This window comes from Amyelois transitella, chromosome 2 (assembly GCF_032362555.1).
Source record: "Amyelois transitella isolate CPQ chromosome 2, ilAmyTran1.1, whole genome shotgun sequence".
Classification (NCBI taxonomy): domain Eukaryota; kingdom Metazoa; phylum Arthropoda; class Insecta; order Lepidoptera; family Pyralidae; genus Amyelois; species Amyelois transitella.
In genome coordinates this window covers 2,945,090-2,962,305 of record NC_083505.1, presented here as the reverse complement: position 1 = coordinate 2,962,305, position 17,216 = coordinate 2,945,090, and the positions used below count along the sequence as shown (strand labels likewise).

Below are 17,216 nucleotides of genomic sequence, written 5' to 3'. Positions count from 1 at the left end.
TGTTTGTTGCAATTACAGCTGATGTAATGCGTTCAACTATGAAAAATCATCAAAGCACTGTCAGCTCATTGTCGACGGCGAGGTGTGTCATCTAAGAGCTTAATGGAAAGTAGTTGACATTATAACTATAACACAGCGCATTGCAGACACGTCAATAGTAAATATGGGGACATGTCCTAGGAATTTCCAAATACCCTAACATAAAGAGTATGTAATGGCACGAGGCTAGACACCGCCGACCGCCGAAGGCACGGCGGGCCGCGAGGAGCGCGCGGGGCTGTGACAATGAATGGCAAAGCACCGTTGTACTTGACCCAGAATTCTGGCCGTCACGCCCGGTCGGTGCAACGCTGACGTTTATGGATGATATGATCGATACTCGTGAGAAGCAAAGAACGCCCCCTGCAACCAACTAATTTGTATGTCTCTCAATAAAAAATATTATTAACAAATATATAGTGGCCCAGAATGGTTTTATGATAGTTCTGACATTGGCGCAGTAACCCACTTGGCACCAGCATTCGGGTTGCGTTAACGTCAATCAAGAAATATTCAGCACATGGGTGTCAGTGGCGAAGGCAATAATCAACGTAGAAGCAATGATGTCAGTGTTTATGAAAGAGCATAAAATCGAGCAACTGAATCACTGTTCAATATAAATGAGTAATGTATTGAGAATGATATCTCAGCACGTTTTGGCTGTGAACTAAAGAAACATAAAATAGATGTCGAAACACACAAAGTATCTCGCAAGCGGTTTCCGATATACATTTGTTAGCAGTAGATATGTACGAGTATATGTGCCATTGCGCAAGGTCGACAGCGCACCTGCGCGCCGGTCACTGCAGCCCGTTGCAGCTCCCACGACGGTCTATGGTTCATGCATTATTAATTATCCAGAAAGTATAGGGCAAACTGACGATGCGACCAATCCGCGATCACTGACCTTTATCGCAAGATTAATATGATAAAGCCTTCTAAATTGGTGTTAGTAGCCACGTTGAAGAGAACAAAAAGCCGCTGCAGCGCTCGGGGCAGAGCGCGGCGGTGGCAAGCGCACTCGTAATCATCCAAGTGGGTTAAGGTTTCATCAAGGATTTATTGCGGCAAGTCTCCGCTCCAAAACGCCGGCCATTCGTTGCTATGAGCTAACTGCATGGTTCCGCTGCATTTGCTCATTATAACCTTTTGAATTTCGCACGTTTTGTAATTCTGCTCTCAATTTATCGGCGACGGTCAGTCTGTTAATGTCTGGATGAACATTTTTTGCCTACGTACAAGTATATTGGGATGCAGCCGCAATGCTTCGTATTTCATTCACCTGTCGCAGACAGTTAAAAATGGACAAAGCGCTGACAATCTTTTTTTCATTAGTGTCCAACAAACAAAAGTAACTTGATAGTTAAAGAGTCTCTTTGTCGTCGACACTTAAAGCGTAAACGTTAGAACAAATGAAAACGTCCTTTGCGTTGAGAGGCTTTTAAAACTAAACTGAAGAACAATTGAGGGCAAAATAAACAGGTTAATAGTTTCAAAACGATCCAGATGTATTACAAAAACTAAAGCATACAAATGATTATCAAGCGTCTGTTGCGCAAGCTGTCGCGCGCAGCGTTCGGACCACTCGTTAATTGTTCTATCGACCAGTGCTGCGTATCCAATACTCCATGCTAAAATCAGGCACAATTTATTCTTTTGTTTCACAAAAACACATTGTGATATTTTCAAACCTGAAGCCGTACAAAGTGGTTTTGTGTGCAATCAATCGTTCAACTGGTTCGTAATAGGTTTATTAAATTGCAAAGTAAAACAATCATTAATTTAGCAGTTTGGACAACTTTTGGTTTTACAACGATCTGTGTCCTCGTATGCATTATGTAACAAGTTAACCTCGACTTAAGTAGGATTCATATTACTTCAGTAAATAATTTCGATTAGGTGCACATTGTTTTATTTAGGTTAAAATTTTGACATGATGTAGTTAATTATTTGGTTTTCAATTATTTACATTTTTCAAATCTTTCAATGTTATTTTCGAAAGTACCTAAATATGTTTGGTATTAATAATCGAAGAGTTATGTAAATTTGACAAAGTCAGCTGCTGTGAATGATGATGAATCGTGCGTGCTTCATATAGGAAAGCTCGGTTCAGGCAGGCAGATGCGCGCACGCATTGTGTCCGCAACAAAAGCAGGTAGGCGACGCTCAGCCGCGCCGGGAAGCCATGTGCTACATGTCATTTTTTCAGCTACGCATTTTACGTAAAACCCGAAAAAAAATAATCTGACCCGACCCGACAGATGGACCAGCACATGTCTTCACAAAAAAATATATATCACGAGCAAAAAGAGAAATACCTTACAGATTAAAATAAATACGCCTGATGCATTACAATTCAATTTCCATGCCAATGAAAACCCTTTGTTTGGCAGCGTAACTACAGTGAATTAATTACAATGATTTCCCTTACAAAAGAGAGAAACGAATCGAATCCCAGTTATCAAAATTAATAACGGCAAAGCAATTTACTCTGATCGCGTAATATCCTACCGATGCATTTATTGAGAACCGCAGTTTCGACGAATCATTTATTCGTAAACGAGATGGAATTTGCAATATGTTCAGTATGATATATAAAACATAAAATATATTGAACTGAAACAATTAAATGTGTGTGTTATGACATCTTAAGGTACTTACCTACATACAACATATAGAAACGATCGAAAAAACAGCAAATATTGACCTCGGAGCAGATGTTGAAAGGCAAACTTCGGACTAGTCATATGTGCATTTGAATAAACATGCCTGTCGATGGTAACTGTTTATCTAAGCTACACTATCGAATAACAGAGAGGGTTTTCAGATAGAGTTGTCATCAGGTAACCAAACAGCCTTTTCCGTGTATTCATATCGTTCATTCTAAAATCTTCTTAGAATTTATCTTGAATAGTTGGCTGTAGGAAAGATAAGAGTAGCTATAAATAACAAAACTGTCTCTCGAAATATGCAAGAAACCACGGCGCCAATGAGACACCGAGGCCTTTTATAAACAGAATAAAATATTGAGTCCAAAAATAGACTCATCGCTATAAACTCGAGAAATTGTTGGCCATAAAGACCTTTACGAGATGCCAGATTTACAGGCTGCGTTGAACTTACTTATTATTCATTAAACGAAAACGAACCTTGTTATGTTCAAGTTGAGGAATGGATTGCAATGGTCGGAATTGCGAAAATAGTAACCCGCGATTGTCTGTCCGGAATGCGAATGCGAACACGTGCGTCGCAGGTAAGAGTTCGCATGTGCAATTCATTGTGTCATCTAAAAGGTGTTTTTCTTCGAGCTGAATAGACGAATCTTTGCACAATAGCCGGCGCGGCTTCATCGAGACCCATCATCGGATCGGTAAAGGAGATCGAGATAATAAATCATGTGTAGGAGACGGGCACAATGGCGATATATTTGTTTTTGAACATCTGTGCAAGCTGGATGTTCCACGGTGAATTGGCGAGCTCACAAAAACTCGAGCATTGTCGTACAGGTAATTGTGAAAAGATTAACCCGATGTAAATACAATGGGAACCGAACACCTTGACGTTTTTTTTTACAAAAATTTCTACTTGAATGAAGGAAAATCTGAGAATGGGATTGTAAGGTTAATTGTCACGACAGTAACACATTGCAGCACTACTTGTGACCTTAGGACGTTATCTGGCGTGATAACGGAGATTGTGTGACCTTTAAGTGAGGCTTGTACCTCGATAAGAAGTCCAATGACCGTGTTAGTTCTGTCAGAAATTAAGAAAATAATTCTTTGTAATTTTTCCAAGTTCCCATGGCGCTGGAATTAATAGGGGTTGCATTAATAATTCTCAAGAGCTCTCAGCGGCCGGATGTAACGGGACCGGAAACGGACTTGAATAAAATAGAACGGCAAACGGCAGCTGGTCAGATGGAGAGACAAAGACTAAAATGTAAAAAATACGCAACAGATTGGGCCCGCATGCTAAGGTATCTATCTTAATTATCTGCGCCCGCTTGAAGCTATAAATTGGAAGGTGTCTAGTGAGACTCGAAAGGAATGAATTATTATAATTACGTAGATGTGAAGACGGTGAAAAAACTATAGTGCTACTTAATCATATTAGATAATGATTTAAAAATATTAAAAATTGTCGGCGTTTTGTTAAGCTAATGTTACGAATTTTACGTAACATCAAATCTGCGCACTAAACATAAAATGAGATCTTTCATTTACATTATATTTATTTGTGTGATCATACATTATAAATGGAAATAACACATGCGTCAATGCGGTTATGTACCGAGCGGATGATGCAAATGTTTCTCATAGAAACTCAGCTGTAATCAATTTGAATCAGTGTTATATAAGTACGTGATATGAGGCTGGCCATCACGGGCTCATTTCCAATAACTGTTTCTGATTTTCTTAACGAAGTCACGTCAAATCTAGATCTCAGACACTTTCAGTTGGTTACTAAATTTACTTCGCATAACATCACGTATATATCTTACCTCGTTGATATAATCGAACAAAAATAGGAACAAGGATCTAAACTTGATAAGATACGTTAAGATTTAAATTTGGAACGGCTGGTTCTCGCGCTACAGCTCGAAGGCGGAAGAGCGCGCTTGCGCAACTGACATTGAACTGTGGCGGTCTTCATGGAGGCCACCAGACGCCGGATTCTATGTTTAAACGATAATTTAATGTGTGTTAATATAACAATTTATATCGATAATAAAATCGACCGGTTTCCTCGTACGGTATTGATTGTGGAATGCGTTATTGGAAAACCGCGGAACTCGACACAAAACATTTCCATTATCCAAGTGAGATTCATCGCAACAGGATGTTATGATATTGATGCTATATGATCATACGCGGAAGATTCATATGGAACTTCTCAGACGCAAGCTTCAGGAAATTTCCTTCACTATTATACATATAGCGAGTTCTTTGCCTCTAGTTTTGTTATATGCTAATAAGAAAATGACGCAAAAATCTTGAAAATTTCTCACATACATGTTATTTTATCCATTCAAGATTTACGTCATGTGTCATTGTAGATCGTAACAAAATGTCACCTTGCTGTCATTTACCAAAGCGAAGGTGACTTATGTCAGTCTCAGTGCAAATATATCAGAAGAATAACAACTTTACGAAATTACCAATAATTAAATAAATCAATTTATATGTATTTTGACACACATCATTTTCGAGCGTTCTTTGTTTGTCAATTCGTTAAATTTTCCACGAAAATCTTAAAAACCGACGAATTTCCCTAAAATAATTTGCAAAATGCATTTCATCAAAATGATGTGAAGCGCTGAGGGATACAATTTTTAATCTACCGTCGGCAAACTGCATCGCTACGAGTTGTTGACAGAACAACACGGCGTGGTCGCGGGCGCGGCCGCGCATCGTGCGGTGTCGCAAGCGCAGCGGCCGTGTCCGGGCCCGTCCTTGGCCATAGCACCACGGCCGCACGCTACACTGCACCGGCCGATACGACGTCGACGGTGCGTAACCGCTTCCGCGTGCCACCGCTTACGTCACGCACCCAAGCAAGCAAATTTTGCTTCTAATCGATTTATAACGGTGCGTCACGAAGCCTACTCGGGGTCGGGGTGCTCACCCCGCAGTGACGTCAACGCTACGCAGCAACAGGATCACGTGGTGCCCGAAGGCCCCGTAACCCCGCCGGCGTGGGAGGAAAATGCGTCAAAAGCGTAAAACGCCGAACAGTGGGCGCCGCACGTTCCCCGAATTGGAAAACAACTTGGGTTTTGTAAAGCTTCTATTCGCCACGTTTATTACCTACTCTCCGAAGCAATTACGTAAATGCTAATAGAAACCCGGCGTACTAAATATGTACTGAAACCGAACTGGTCCACAGTTACATCAGCATACTAGCGGCTAACTGCGCACATCGTGAAAATCTGTTTAAATATTATTCAGAAAACAATAATGGAATGTGGGTATACATACAATACCTATGCTAATGACACCACCGTATTGTCGCTTCATTTACGTCGATGATTTCATGTTGGGATCATCACACTGGCAATGGCATGACCTGATCACGGACAGTCCTCGCTCACACTATTAACATTCATGACAAATTTAAACAGTCTGTTTGTCATTGCTTTGATGTGACCTGCCTTATGGTTACAATAACATTAAGATTACTAATTATCACGCCTATATTTAGCAAAGAACAAAGATAAAGCAATAATAAAAAAAATACTTTATACTATTTATTATATCGTGAGAGCGACCTAAATGTAATAAGTTAAATAAGATCGGTGTAATCAAATTTAGCAAAGTAACAGTAAATAAATGTACAAGAGGTTGCGAAACTCAAAATGAGTATTTAGCTCAGCCCTGAATAAATTGGGTGGTATAATGCAATATGAATGCAACAAAACTTGTAATAATTGGTGAAGTTGTCAAATGCTCCGTTACGTCAGCGTTAAGCATTGTTTGTCTCGTGTTACGCAACCGGTGGCCGCGAACTGAGGTCGGAGTCGGATACGTTCTCATATTTATTATACGTATTCTTCAATCTCTAACTCGGCGCGAGGCCAGAAACTAAAGAGTACCGTTTCGCAACGCAACCGATTTCAATGTCAGTGCGCACGCGGCCGATTGCCATGCGAGGCTTTGATTTTTCACGTTTGGGATGCGGTTTGAACATTTTGCCTATCAACATTTCGGTCATCGTTCATTTGCACCGAATGTCATTGAAAATAATCTGAATAACTCAAATCCAAATGTGTTAGCGTGATTTGAACTAATTAACCGTAAAGGGTATTTGATGAATTTAATTTGAACACAGTAATGTTAAATGGAGAATTAGCAATTCAACTAGCTGCTAACCGAGGCCGCTTTGGGCGACAATATAGGAATTCAAACTTAGAATGTTAATTAATTATTCGAGTTAGAATATGAAGCAGTTAGTTTACAACGATGAATGTCAAACAAACCACGTCGAGCGTGTTTAGACCCAGTTCATAAATAATAGAGTGTGTAAAATCCAGCAAGTTAAATAACAATTTTTAGTTACAAACATCACAACTTTTGTTAATATTTAACGCGCCATATAATTGCTAAGTGCCATTAGTATCACGTGAATGGATTTTGATTTGGCGAGATTGATAGCTAAGCTAGTGTTGTAACTCGGGGTCTGTGCAACGCTGTGCGCTCGTTTGCGTCATTTCCTCTTTGTGACCGTGAACTGCGTTACGTCAGCTTAGAGTTTCGGTCGAGATAGGATGCGCCCACACTGCCGCCACGCAGAATATAAAGTAAAAAAAATACACTGCAATTCAAATTCTATTACCGTGGAACAAGGGCGAAAGTTGTTAAACTGACACCTGTACCCTCGCTTGTGAGATCCCACTTCTTATCCCCTTTATTAAACTGGATTGTCTAAGCCCTCGCGCGTGGGCTGATCTAAAATTTACTCTCAACACAAATTAGTATTTCTTTGTCTTCGAAACGAATATTGTAAATTTTGTTTACTTTATTAAAATGAATAACCTCTTGCGTGTGGACAGAGCTTTACAAAAGGGTAAATATAAATTCATTATTCTCAATTCCAGTTGCTGACGGGTGATGATAATGTTATTCGATAAGTTTCTCGACTGACACAAATAGGGGATTTTGTGAAGTGACATCACGTCGTTAAGCCATTAGTTTATCTCAATAGGTAAATTCCATATCCTCCTTCCGCGAAAACAAATTAGTGACAAACCACTAATAGCAGTCTCATAAGGAAAACTGTCGACAATTGAACAGTGACTGAGCTGCGTTTACCAAACAGTGTTTGAACAATGATAGTTAACTTCGCCCTTCTTACTGAAGTACAATACAGTTGCCAGGCACGAGTGATCGCTAGTCGATTGAATATCGATAAGCAGGAAACGTCATACGTAACTGTGACTAAGCACGGAGATCGTTCCTTTGTTTTAAAATTAAATTCTTGATTTGCGTGGCTACCGCTACCAGCTTATAAATAGTGATGAGCTCATATTGAGGGCAGAAAAAATAAAGAGAAAGCATTCCAGACGCTACGCTTTGGCTATGAGTGACGCATCACACTGCAGTTTGAGGGTTAAGATTCAGACTGGCCACTGTCAAACCGGTTGTGTCTCACTTTTTTGCCGTCGGGCACGAGGTAAACGATCGAAGCACTGTGAAATCGGCAATATACGAATATCGTCTAGGGCTGTCACCCCGCTAATGGACATTAATATCAACCGCCCCCGCATTGCGACTTTCTATACATAGAAATTGTTTCAATTAATACAGCTTTTTTCCGAAGGCCGTGTATTTAAGGACATAATTCCCTGTACGAAATTATATTTGACTACCGCCTCCGCAGGTAAAATATTCTGCTCGACGGAATGTTTATGATGTAGGATGAAAACACTGAAAATAAAGTTTGTTGAGGGGATTAAATTATTACTATGCTATATTTATCTGGATCTGTTGTTTCGAGGATTAATGGAGCGAGTATAGACAATAGGTTGTTGAAGTGAGGGTCGGAGAGTCGCCTGGCGTTTGGATACCCGGAGGGTGTTGAACTCTGAGATGTAACAGGAAAACGTTGATAGCAAGCGCTAGCGAGCACTTACATCTCTAAGGATTTACGACCACTCGCAAACGTATCGTAGGTCAGTCGCCCGCGCCATAAAATTAAACCAATCCTTAGAAAGAATCTATGAAATTCTACTCCGACACTGCCTTGAAAAAACATATCAATATTTTTTACCGAAGACCGTTTTTGCATGCATAAATATACTGTCTTTTTGTCTTATTTGTGCAACGAGGACTGTACAGAGAACTTGGCAATTAATGAATTCAAGCTGCGTCTTTGAAATAACCCTTGAAACTTCTTAAATAAAAATAAACTGTAAACAAGTTTCACAGAAAATTGTTTATAAGAAACTCGTCCTGCTACCGATCATATGCGCTTTCTTGATTGGTGTAATAAATAAGGAGCTTACTATGTGATATTTTGAAAGAAAAAAGAGTCATCCTCCATGTTTAAGTCTTTAGCTCAAATTCTTCGGCGTCCATTTTCCTTTAACATTGTTATGGTTAGTGGCGTGAGTCTTAAAATGGATCGAAGTTATATTTGGTTTCATTTTAGGGTACGTTATAAATAGGTGCAAGGGGACCGGGGTAGTGACCCGATAGAAATTTCCTATGATTCATCCGTGCACCCTCCTCGCTGCCCTTTGATTTTTTATAAACTTCCCTCTCGTATGACGTCAGTTTGCACTGACGCATGCAGTATAGAGTGTAGTCTACATGGAATGGAATTTATCACAAGCCGTCATAGCGTCTGATTCATTGTTACATTGTTACTCTGAAAGCTGAGGTTTATGTTTATGGGGAGTGCAAACCACAGGACCAAATTTGTTTTTTCCTAGTGCATCGTGGAGTGCGATATCAATACAGTGTTGCTTCAGTCAATATGTAATTAGAATCCAGGTTCAATGCCCTCTTTGGATCGATAAGGACAATAAGTAGATGTACTCTTCGGATCGGTTTTGAAATATCAATGTAAAATAGACTTTCCCAACGAAATAAGGTTGAAAATCAAAGGTGCGTTGCGATTTTCTATTGCAATAATTATCTGGTTCTGATGATGTTATAAGTCCTTACGTCACGCTAGTGATCTTGTTGGTTCTGTTGTTTACGCTGGGTGGTTTTGGGCGGTCAGCGACCTTCGCGACGCGGATGCAAAGCCGGCGACGACTCCGCTCCGAAACGGCATAACCGCCCAGCAGGTTTCAGATGCAGCGCAATAAAAATAAGTGCACAAGAAAATAAAACCAGCAGCTAAGGTTTCCAACTAGCTGTTGCCAGGCCATTAAATCTCCTGATCTCAACTGGTATGGAACGGTACGGAACGGAGATATTATGCAGACGTGTGGCGGTCAGTGATTCCCAGTGCTGACTTCGTTCCCCGTGGCCAGCCAAGCGGACAGCTCCTCGGGAGGGTGCAATTACTAGGCGCGTCTCGGCCTTATTTAATTGTTGGCACGTGCATATTTTTTTCCTTTGGACCGAAGTGAATGCACCCAACGCTAGGGCTACGGTCACGTGCGCCGACTGTAAAAGTTTTTGCATGAGTTTTTAACAAGCGTGCCTTATGCTCCCTAGCTGGCGCGGCCCGACTCGCCTCGCCTTTATCCGCGGCCCATGACACCGGAGTCACGATGCGGTGACTCACATGTTGATATCATGACATGACACCGGCGTTTTCCATGGCGGAACAGAGTTTATACGAATGCCGTTTCAGAAAATAAATTGAAAAGACAAGGTGTTCGTGCAGAAAGGACGGACGCCGTATATGGTCTGTTTTGCTTAGCATCGACGTGGCCAATGTTAAATTAATATGCATTGCTGATCTTGACATGCATTCGTGTAGTGCACGAGGTGTAAACCATATACAAGGCGCAGTCGCGGCCGCATGCAAATCGCAAGTCGGTATCCGATCCGAAGTTTAGTTAAGCCAATATACGACCATACAGTAGCCAGTTTGCATTTTGTTTGTCAACTGAGTAGGGCTTAGGCATATTTCAAATGTGTCTTGGAGCGAGATGTAGGCAAGCGGAGCGTGTCACAACACACGGCCGGGGTATCGGCGGATAAGTGCGCGGTTACGCAAATCCGCAGATATGTCGGCGCGGGCGCAGGCGCGCCGCTTGCACAAGGTTTCGCAGACCTTTGTTTTACGCAACCGATCGATTTAATAGCTAGTCGTGCGTTTTCTCAGCTGTTCCAGGACCAAAATTGACATAAGTTTTCAAATCATTAATGGAAATATAATCTGAGTAAGAAACTGTAACGAGGGTCAGGAAGGAGGCAAAAAGAGCATCCGGAGAAACACCCTCTGCTGGTAACAATAACCTGTTGTGATGTGCGCCCTATTCACAGAGGTGTACGAAAACATAAACCTATTATCGTTTACGTTTCCACTGACAATCGGATTTACTTTTGTATGGATGACACCTATGTCCGGCGATTCATTACTCACAATGCTGACGGTCGTACTTACATTGTCGTATGGGCGACATTCGTTTGAGAGCATGCACTAGGCCTGCGTCCGGTAGCAACGTCCGGTCTTTTCGTACCACCAAAAAAGGTGCGAACATACGTTATTTATAGTCGTGACGAATGCCCGTCTCGTCCTCACTAGCTCATTTATTTTCAGAATGAGGGAGAAGCGTAGGTGTTGTAAATTTAAAATAGTTCCGGGCTTTTTTTTACTGAAATATCAGGCTACATCATGAAACAGTTTTCAAGTCTAATTCGAGCAGAGTCATTAATTTATCTGGGATGTTATGATTCAAGGCGAATTTGATGATATAAGAGAGAGGCTATGGAGTTTTTGCTATACGGTCATTTCATTGCATTAAGTTGCGCACGAACGAAGAGCGGACGCGCTAGTTTGCAGGCGGCGACATTGGCACACTTCTTTATGACCGGAGCCATGCTATCAAACGAGGAGACCAGACCGAGGTCATCAACAAACACCCCAAAATGAGAAATACCATCTCGGCGGAATTCCGGCACGCCTGAATCATCACGGCGCGGCGATAATTTTGGATTCTGCGCCATTATTCATGCTAGAAAGACCACACCCCCGCGAAACATACCAGTGAACGTGCCAACTACGCAGCCACATCTTCGTAACTAAGGGACCTTTGCGCAATGTACGGTAGCTCTCACGATGTAATGGGTTTGATGCACTAAAAGTTATACAACTGGAGAAACTGAGATGTACGCTCGGGTGGATTACCGCGCGCCCAGCATTATGCAAATACATCGCCGTAATGTAGCAGTGTCTTGCACCACGCCTTTGGCAACTGGGTTTCAAAACGTTTTCAAAATAGTTGGCGTAGGCGCGCAGGTAAGCTTGTCGATCGACCGCGGTATCGACCAGACCCTCGGGCTATAAGGTCCTCTGCACGATATCATGTTGCGTGCAGTTTATGAAATTGTGTCGGAATGATGGCGTGCATATTGAAGAGTTTAAATCTGTTCTAAAATAAGATCCCATTTATAGGGAAACTTGGTGGCAGCCGGTGGCCGGGCCGGTATGCGACGCGACGGCGTCTGCCGGGTGGCGAGTCTGTCTATCGCGGACCAATTTGGCACATCCGCTGGCGAGCGCCAGTACAACCGTAAATATCTCGTCCCGTTATCTCTTAAGAAAAAAATTATCGCCTGTTTTTGCATCAACATCAAATTAACTAGATTTTTTACAAATCGATTTTGAAGATAATAAGATTCGATCACGACGCAAGATCGCGTTTTGAAATTCGAATGCCGTAAGTTGTATATCGGGTTGCGTAGTTAAATGCCGCTGTATCAACGTCATTGTTTGCAGCGCATTCGATCATCCGACCCGCTTCTGTATACTGTGTTACGCAAAAAAAACTCTACTTTTGTTTTGTTACCTGTATTTGCCGGTGCTGCGGGTATTATATTTTGGCGTGGAGTGGGCGGGATGGGTTGGAATAATGCCGCGAGAACAACTTTTATACCTGGGCTTGTTTACAAAGGACTGTACTATCTCGGTGCGATACTATGCCGGTACGGCCCCGCTCTGTCTAGCGATTTACAATTTGGTCATTGTAGACACTTGCGCAGCAAAGCGAGTTTTTATAAGCCATCTTGGACAATACTCATCTGTATTCGATGTGTGAAATCTATTTCCGCCAGGAAATGTCGGCTATGCCAAAATTAAGAACGCATTATTCGGACAAAGGTAGTTTGTAGTCAAACATCCGGCTTTCTGAAGTCGTAAAATTAGTGATGTCAACAGGATTTACGAGTATAAACGATGCTGTGAAATTTGTTCGTTGTAAAATATCAATGTACAGGAAGGAAGAGATGGTTTCTTTTCAGATAAAAGGTTGCATTCACGTGTGGTGTCAGTGTATCTAATGCATAGGGCGAAGAGCGCGCTACCTGCCTTATCTACCAAAGCGACCTTAATTTACTCCCTCAAGGTCTGAGCCCGGATATACCAAGATTTCTCTGCAGTTTTAAATGGTGATTGAAGCTCATTTGATACACTGATTAAATTATCCATTAATTCAGGTGTCAGTATTTAAAATTTATTTACATTTGTTGTATGTTGAAGTGATAGTCACAATTTTCATATCAAAGTTCTTCGAAGAAACACAGCGATGGAAATGTGATGTGTCTAAGAGAATCCACTCGAGAACGTCAAAGAGAGCGACGAATCAATATTAATGTAGTTGTTTACCTTTGAGCCGGATCGCGAGCTGCTGGTCGCTCCCGACTGCCGCCGGATGACGGGAATGCGTAATCAGTCAGGGGTGCCTTTGTATCGACGTGAGAACGGAGGTCGCAGGGCGGGACACTTGCTCATATTGCACCTTCAAACCCATTCTCACGACGCCATAACAGCTGTATGTAACACTGACCGTCGCGACATGTGCAAGATCATTAGAATTTATTAGGGCCAAACAAGGTCAGCTGCTCGCATATTAATGCGTATGACCACCTGAATAATCATTTTGGACAAAAAGTGTCCTCTGGGAAAGTAGGCGACACATGGCGAGTTCGCATCGGTCACAGCTGCTGACCTAGAGATGAAGGTCCGTTAATATCTTGGAAACAAAAAGCGATTTCCGTTTTCCATTCCGACCCCGACACATGGCGAAAATGGAAACATCTGCAATATCCTGTCCAATTAACGGCCAGAGTTCATCAAGGCTACTTTGCCTACTTTGTTACATCCTATAGTACTTCCAACATAGTACCGAGTGCAGCACCAAAATGAGATTTCGTTGTTGCCAACTCATAAAATATAAGCCAGCGTTTCCGAGCGGCAAAAGTTTGTCTTTGACTCTGGGTTTAGAGTTTCTGCGTAATAATAACCAAATGTAAAACATTCCACCTTTGAGCGGCAACTTCGGCAAAGGCTTCTCAAGTCGCGGCGTGCTCTGCCATTACGTAAAGGATAAGCAAAACTTTTTACATTTGAGGCACGGTCGCGGTGCTTCCCGTTCCGCATCGCAAACCGACGCTTTTGACAACACTCGCTTTGATGATGCGACGTTCAAAAGGGTATTAAATTTTACTTTTTCTGTCTATCCGTCCACTCTCAAAGCGGGCTGAATTAAATACTGTGATGGCTTTCGTTTGTGCAAAGCGCCGGTGTATGTCTGTCTAACTGTATCTAGTGATATTTTTGTTTGTGTAGCATAACCAGTCTGTGGTTTAGCGGCCGCGTCAGGCGTGCGCCGCGCCGTGCGAATGTCACCAGGGACGACGCTCCGAGGACCTCGCTCTCGACTGCCAGAGGTCAAAGAAACCATTACTCTAAAGTCAGTCCCGATGTTCGCGGGGGCGTACCGAAATTTGTCTGGCGAGGACGTCGAGGATAACTCAATACACAAAAGGTTGGTTGTTGCCCCGGTGCCGTGTAGCCGTGGGATGGCGGCGATTACAATATCGAATACAATTAAAACTTTCGAGACAGTAGCAAACAAAAAACGATGAGATAAGATGCAATAGTAATTTGTTTATGTCGAGATTTAGATCTGGAATCCAATAGGGGTTTGGAATTTACCTTATTAAATTAACAATCGTTCACTTGAGATACGGGCAGGTGAATGGAATTTAATTTGGACACCCCTATCGGAATGTGGTCGTTAAAATGATAGTGTACGGGGTGCATAATCTATTCTGTTGATACTTTTTTATCTAAGGGGTTAACCTGGGATCACCTGAGCGGATAAGGGCGGTGCAGGTACCCGTATGTAGGGAAGGTAGACGTGCTTTATCGACAGGCGCGCATACGCAGCTATGGTAGTGGGCTTGCGCGGCGTGCAACGCGTTTTGCTGCGGTGTATAGACCCTTGACCCGATTGCGGCGCGCAGTATTGTACGCAGCAATGACACCGTTCGCCTTGAGCCGCTAGCATTGCCGGAGATATTCGCAACAATGGAGGCCAGATAACATTTCAAAAGTTTGAAAATCCGCTGGTTCCTACCGCCTGATGGCGGTAATTAATTAATGCTTTGCATGGATCATTTTTTGTTTCGATTAAATGATGATAATATTATTTTTGTTATTGACATAATTGATGGATGAGAGCGAATGACCGAAACACAGGATGTAACCGCGACGATATCCTGGTGTCGGCGCCACCCGACAATGTACAGTTTATCGACAACACCAACTACCGTCATCAAACCGACAGGTACTACATGTAAATTATCATAATGAACGACTCGATTAACACTTATCGCGGTCGTACGGGTGTTATTGGCTCGAGAAAGAAAATAAAGCGTTGTTTAAAAATGCTAAGAGCACTTCCGTTTCCTTCAAGTTTTTTTTAAGGTGTATCGTTTTCTCACGAATCTCTCCAGGCGATAAAAAATGTAGAGGAAACGAGCGATCGATCACAGATTCGATCGAAGTAGATATCGGTCACTAGGGAAGCGTTGCGTCAGGTATTTCATTGGCAAAATTGAGCACACGGCAATCGGAACTGTAGTCCAATGCCGTTATAATGCTAAATAATATCCAATCGCTTTGCAATGCTTATTGCGAGTCTCAGTTTAATTTCAATAAAGTCAAGCTTACCTCTGTGGGTCCGCGAAGACGAACTTCCTCAATTTGAGATCCCGTAACACGATGCCTTGTTCGTGACACGCCGCCACCGTCTCCGCCATTTGCCTGAACAGCCTCCGGGCCTCATGTTCCCGTAACCGTTTCCGCGCTCTCACGTACGAGTGGAGGTCGGAGTGCGATCGGGGAAATATCAGATATACTCTCTTATCGCCGACTAGAACTTCGTGTATGGGATTAACGTGCGGATGGCCATCGAGCCGGTAGTGGGCTTGGAGTAAGCTGCTGCAGTCTCTCGATACCACCTGAAGAAAAATGCGTACGTGAGCAAGGGCAAGCGAATGGCCACTTAAGCTTAAGGTCCTGCCACGACTTTGAGTTAAAATTACTCGCCTGAAGAAGGCGCGTTCGAGGTTTTTTCCGGGAAGTATGACACACATTGCTATAAAGGGTAAGTTGTTGCATTTTTAAAATGCCATACGGTCAAACCAATTTACTTTACTGTTAACCTAGTTCACTTGCGTGTTATGCATTTAACATTGTCATTAATAGTGAACTTCCATAGAATATCTTTATTGAATTATTGCATATCAACTTGAAACTGACTCGCCAACTGGCATATTTATATAAAATTTCAACACAAGATAGCAAAGATCCGCCTCAGTAAATATAAGTACAATCAAAGGGACCTTCAAAGAGTCTGTGATTGAAAAGGGCTAGTCTAATACGAGTAACGAGATTGAAACGTTTTGGTGAATAGCTAACCCTCCAAGCGAGTTACTATTAAATGCCTGATGGGACATGAATGTTGAGGTCAAAGAGAATATGCGAAGCGGTTTAACGATTACACGCGAGTATAAATATGATACCGGGTTACATTCGACTAACGATTTAACTAATGAGAAATATTTTTTTGAATACCATAATGTGAACTCGCATTTAAGAAATTCGTCAGAACTTATTTTTATTCCGCAAGAGAATGTCAACGACTCGGCTAAATCCATATCAGAATTACAAGTCATGGATGATGAATCACTTTGCGTGCCCAAACCCCATTTCTTTTTAAGACCACGCTGTATAAATAACTTTACCAGTCATTGTAGACGCATCGGCGCTTTCCATTTGCGTTGCTTGGCCTATTACTGACATATGTACCTACGAAAATAAAGTCTGACCCATTTGTATGTTTGCCAATAAAGATATTGATAAGGATTCGCCATATTGACAGAGCACTTGATAATATTTTGGTTTCGTATGCGCTTACGGGAGCTAACCTACTTCGCGTTATCAGTATATATTTAATCGCGTTGCAAAATGTTTATGCTAGTATTTTGCAATGATGTAGCTAGGCACTTGTTATGATACCATTGATTATAGATAGGTAGAAAATAATATAGTGTGGCAGAGTAAAGATTTTTTTTAAATCCAGTGTTTAAAAATGTAGTAAAACTGGAATTTAAAGTTCAGTTGCCAGATAAGTCTATAGCCGATGTTGTACGAGGTAAGGAGCGGTAACATTTGAATAAAGTTAACATATTTATATAGGTGACTAATCA

The 17,216-nt window shown here is 41.9% G+C and overlaps 1 protein-coding gene across 1 annotated transcript in view; it reads right to left on the bottom strand.

Annotated features, from left to right (window-relative positions):
* LOC106143204 (tribbles homolog 2) overlaps positions 1–17,216 on the bottom strand; it is a 31,999-nt gene that overhangs the window by 10,614 nt on the left and 4,169 nt on the right. The window contains exon 3 of the mRNA XM_013345228.2: positions 15,676–15,965. Within this exon, the coding sequence (XP_013200682.1) occupies positions 15,676–15,965 (290 nt within the window). The remainder of the gene's footprint in view (positions 1–15,675; positions 15,966–17,216) is intronic.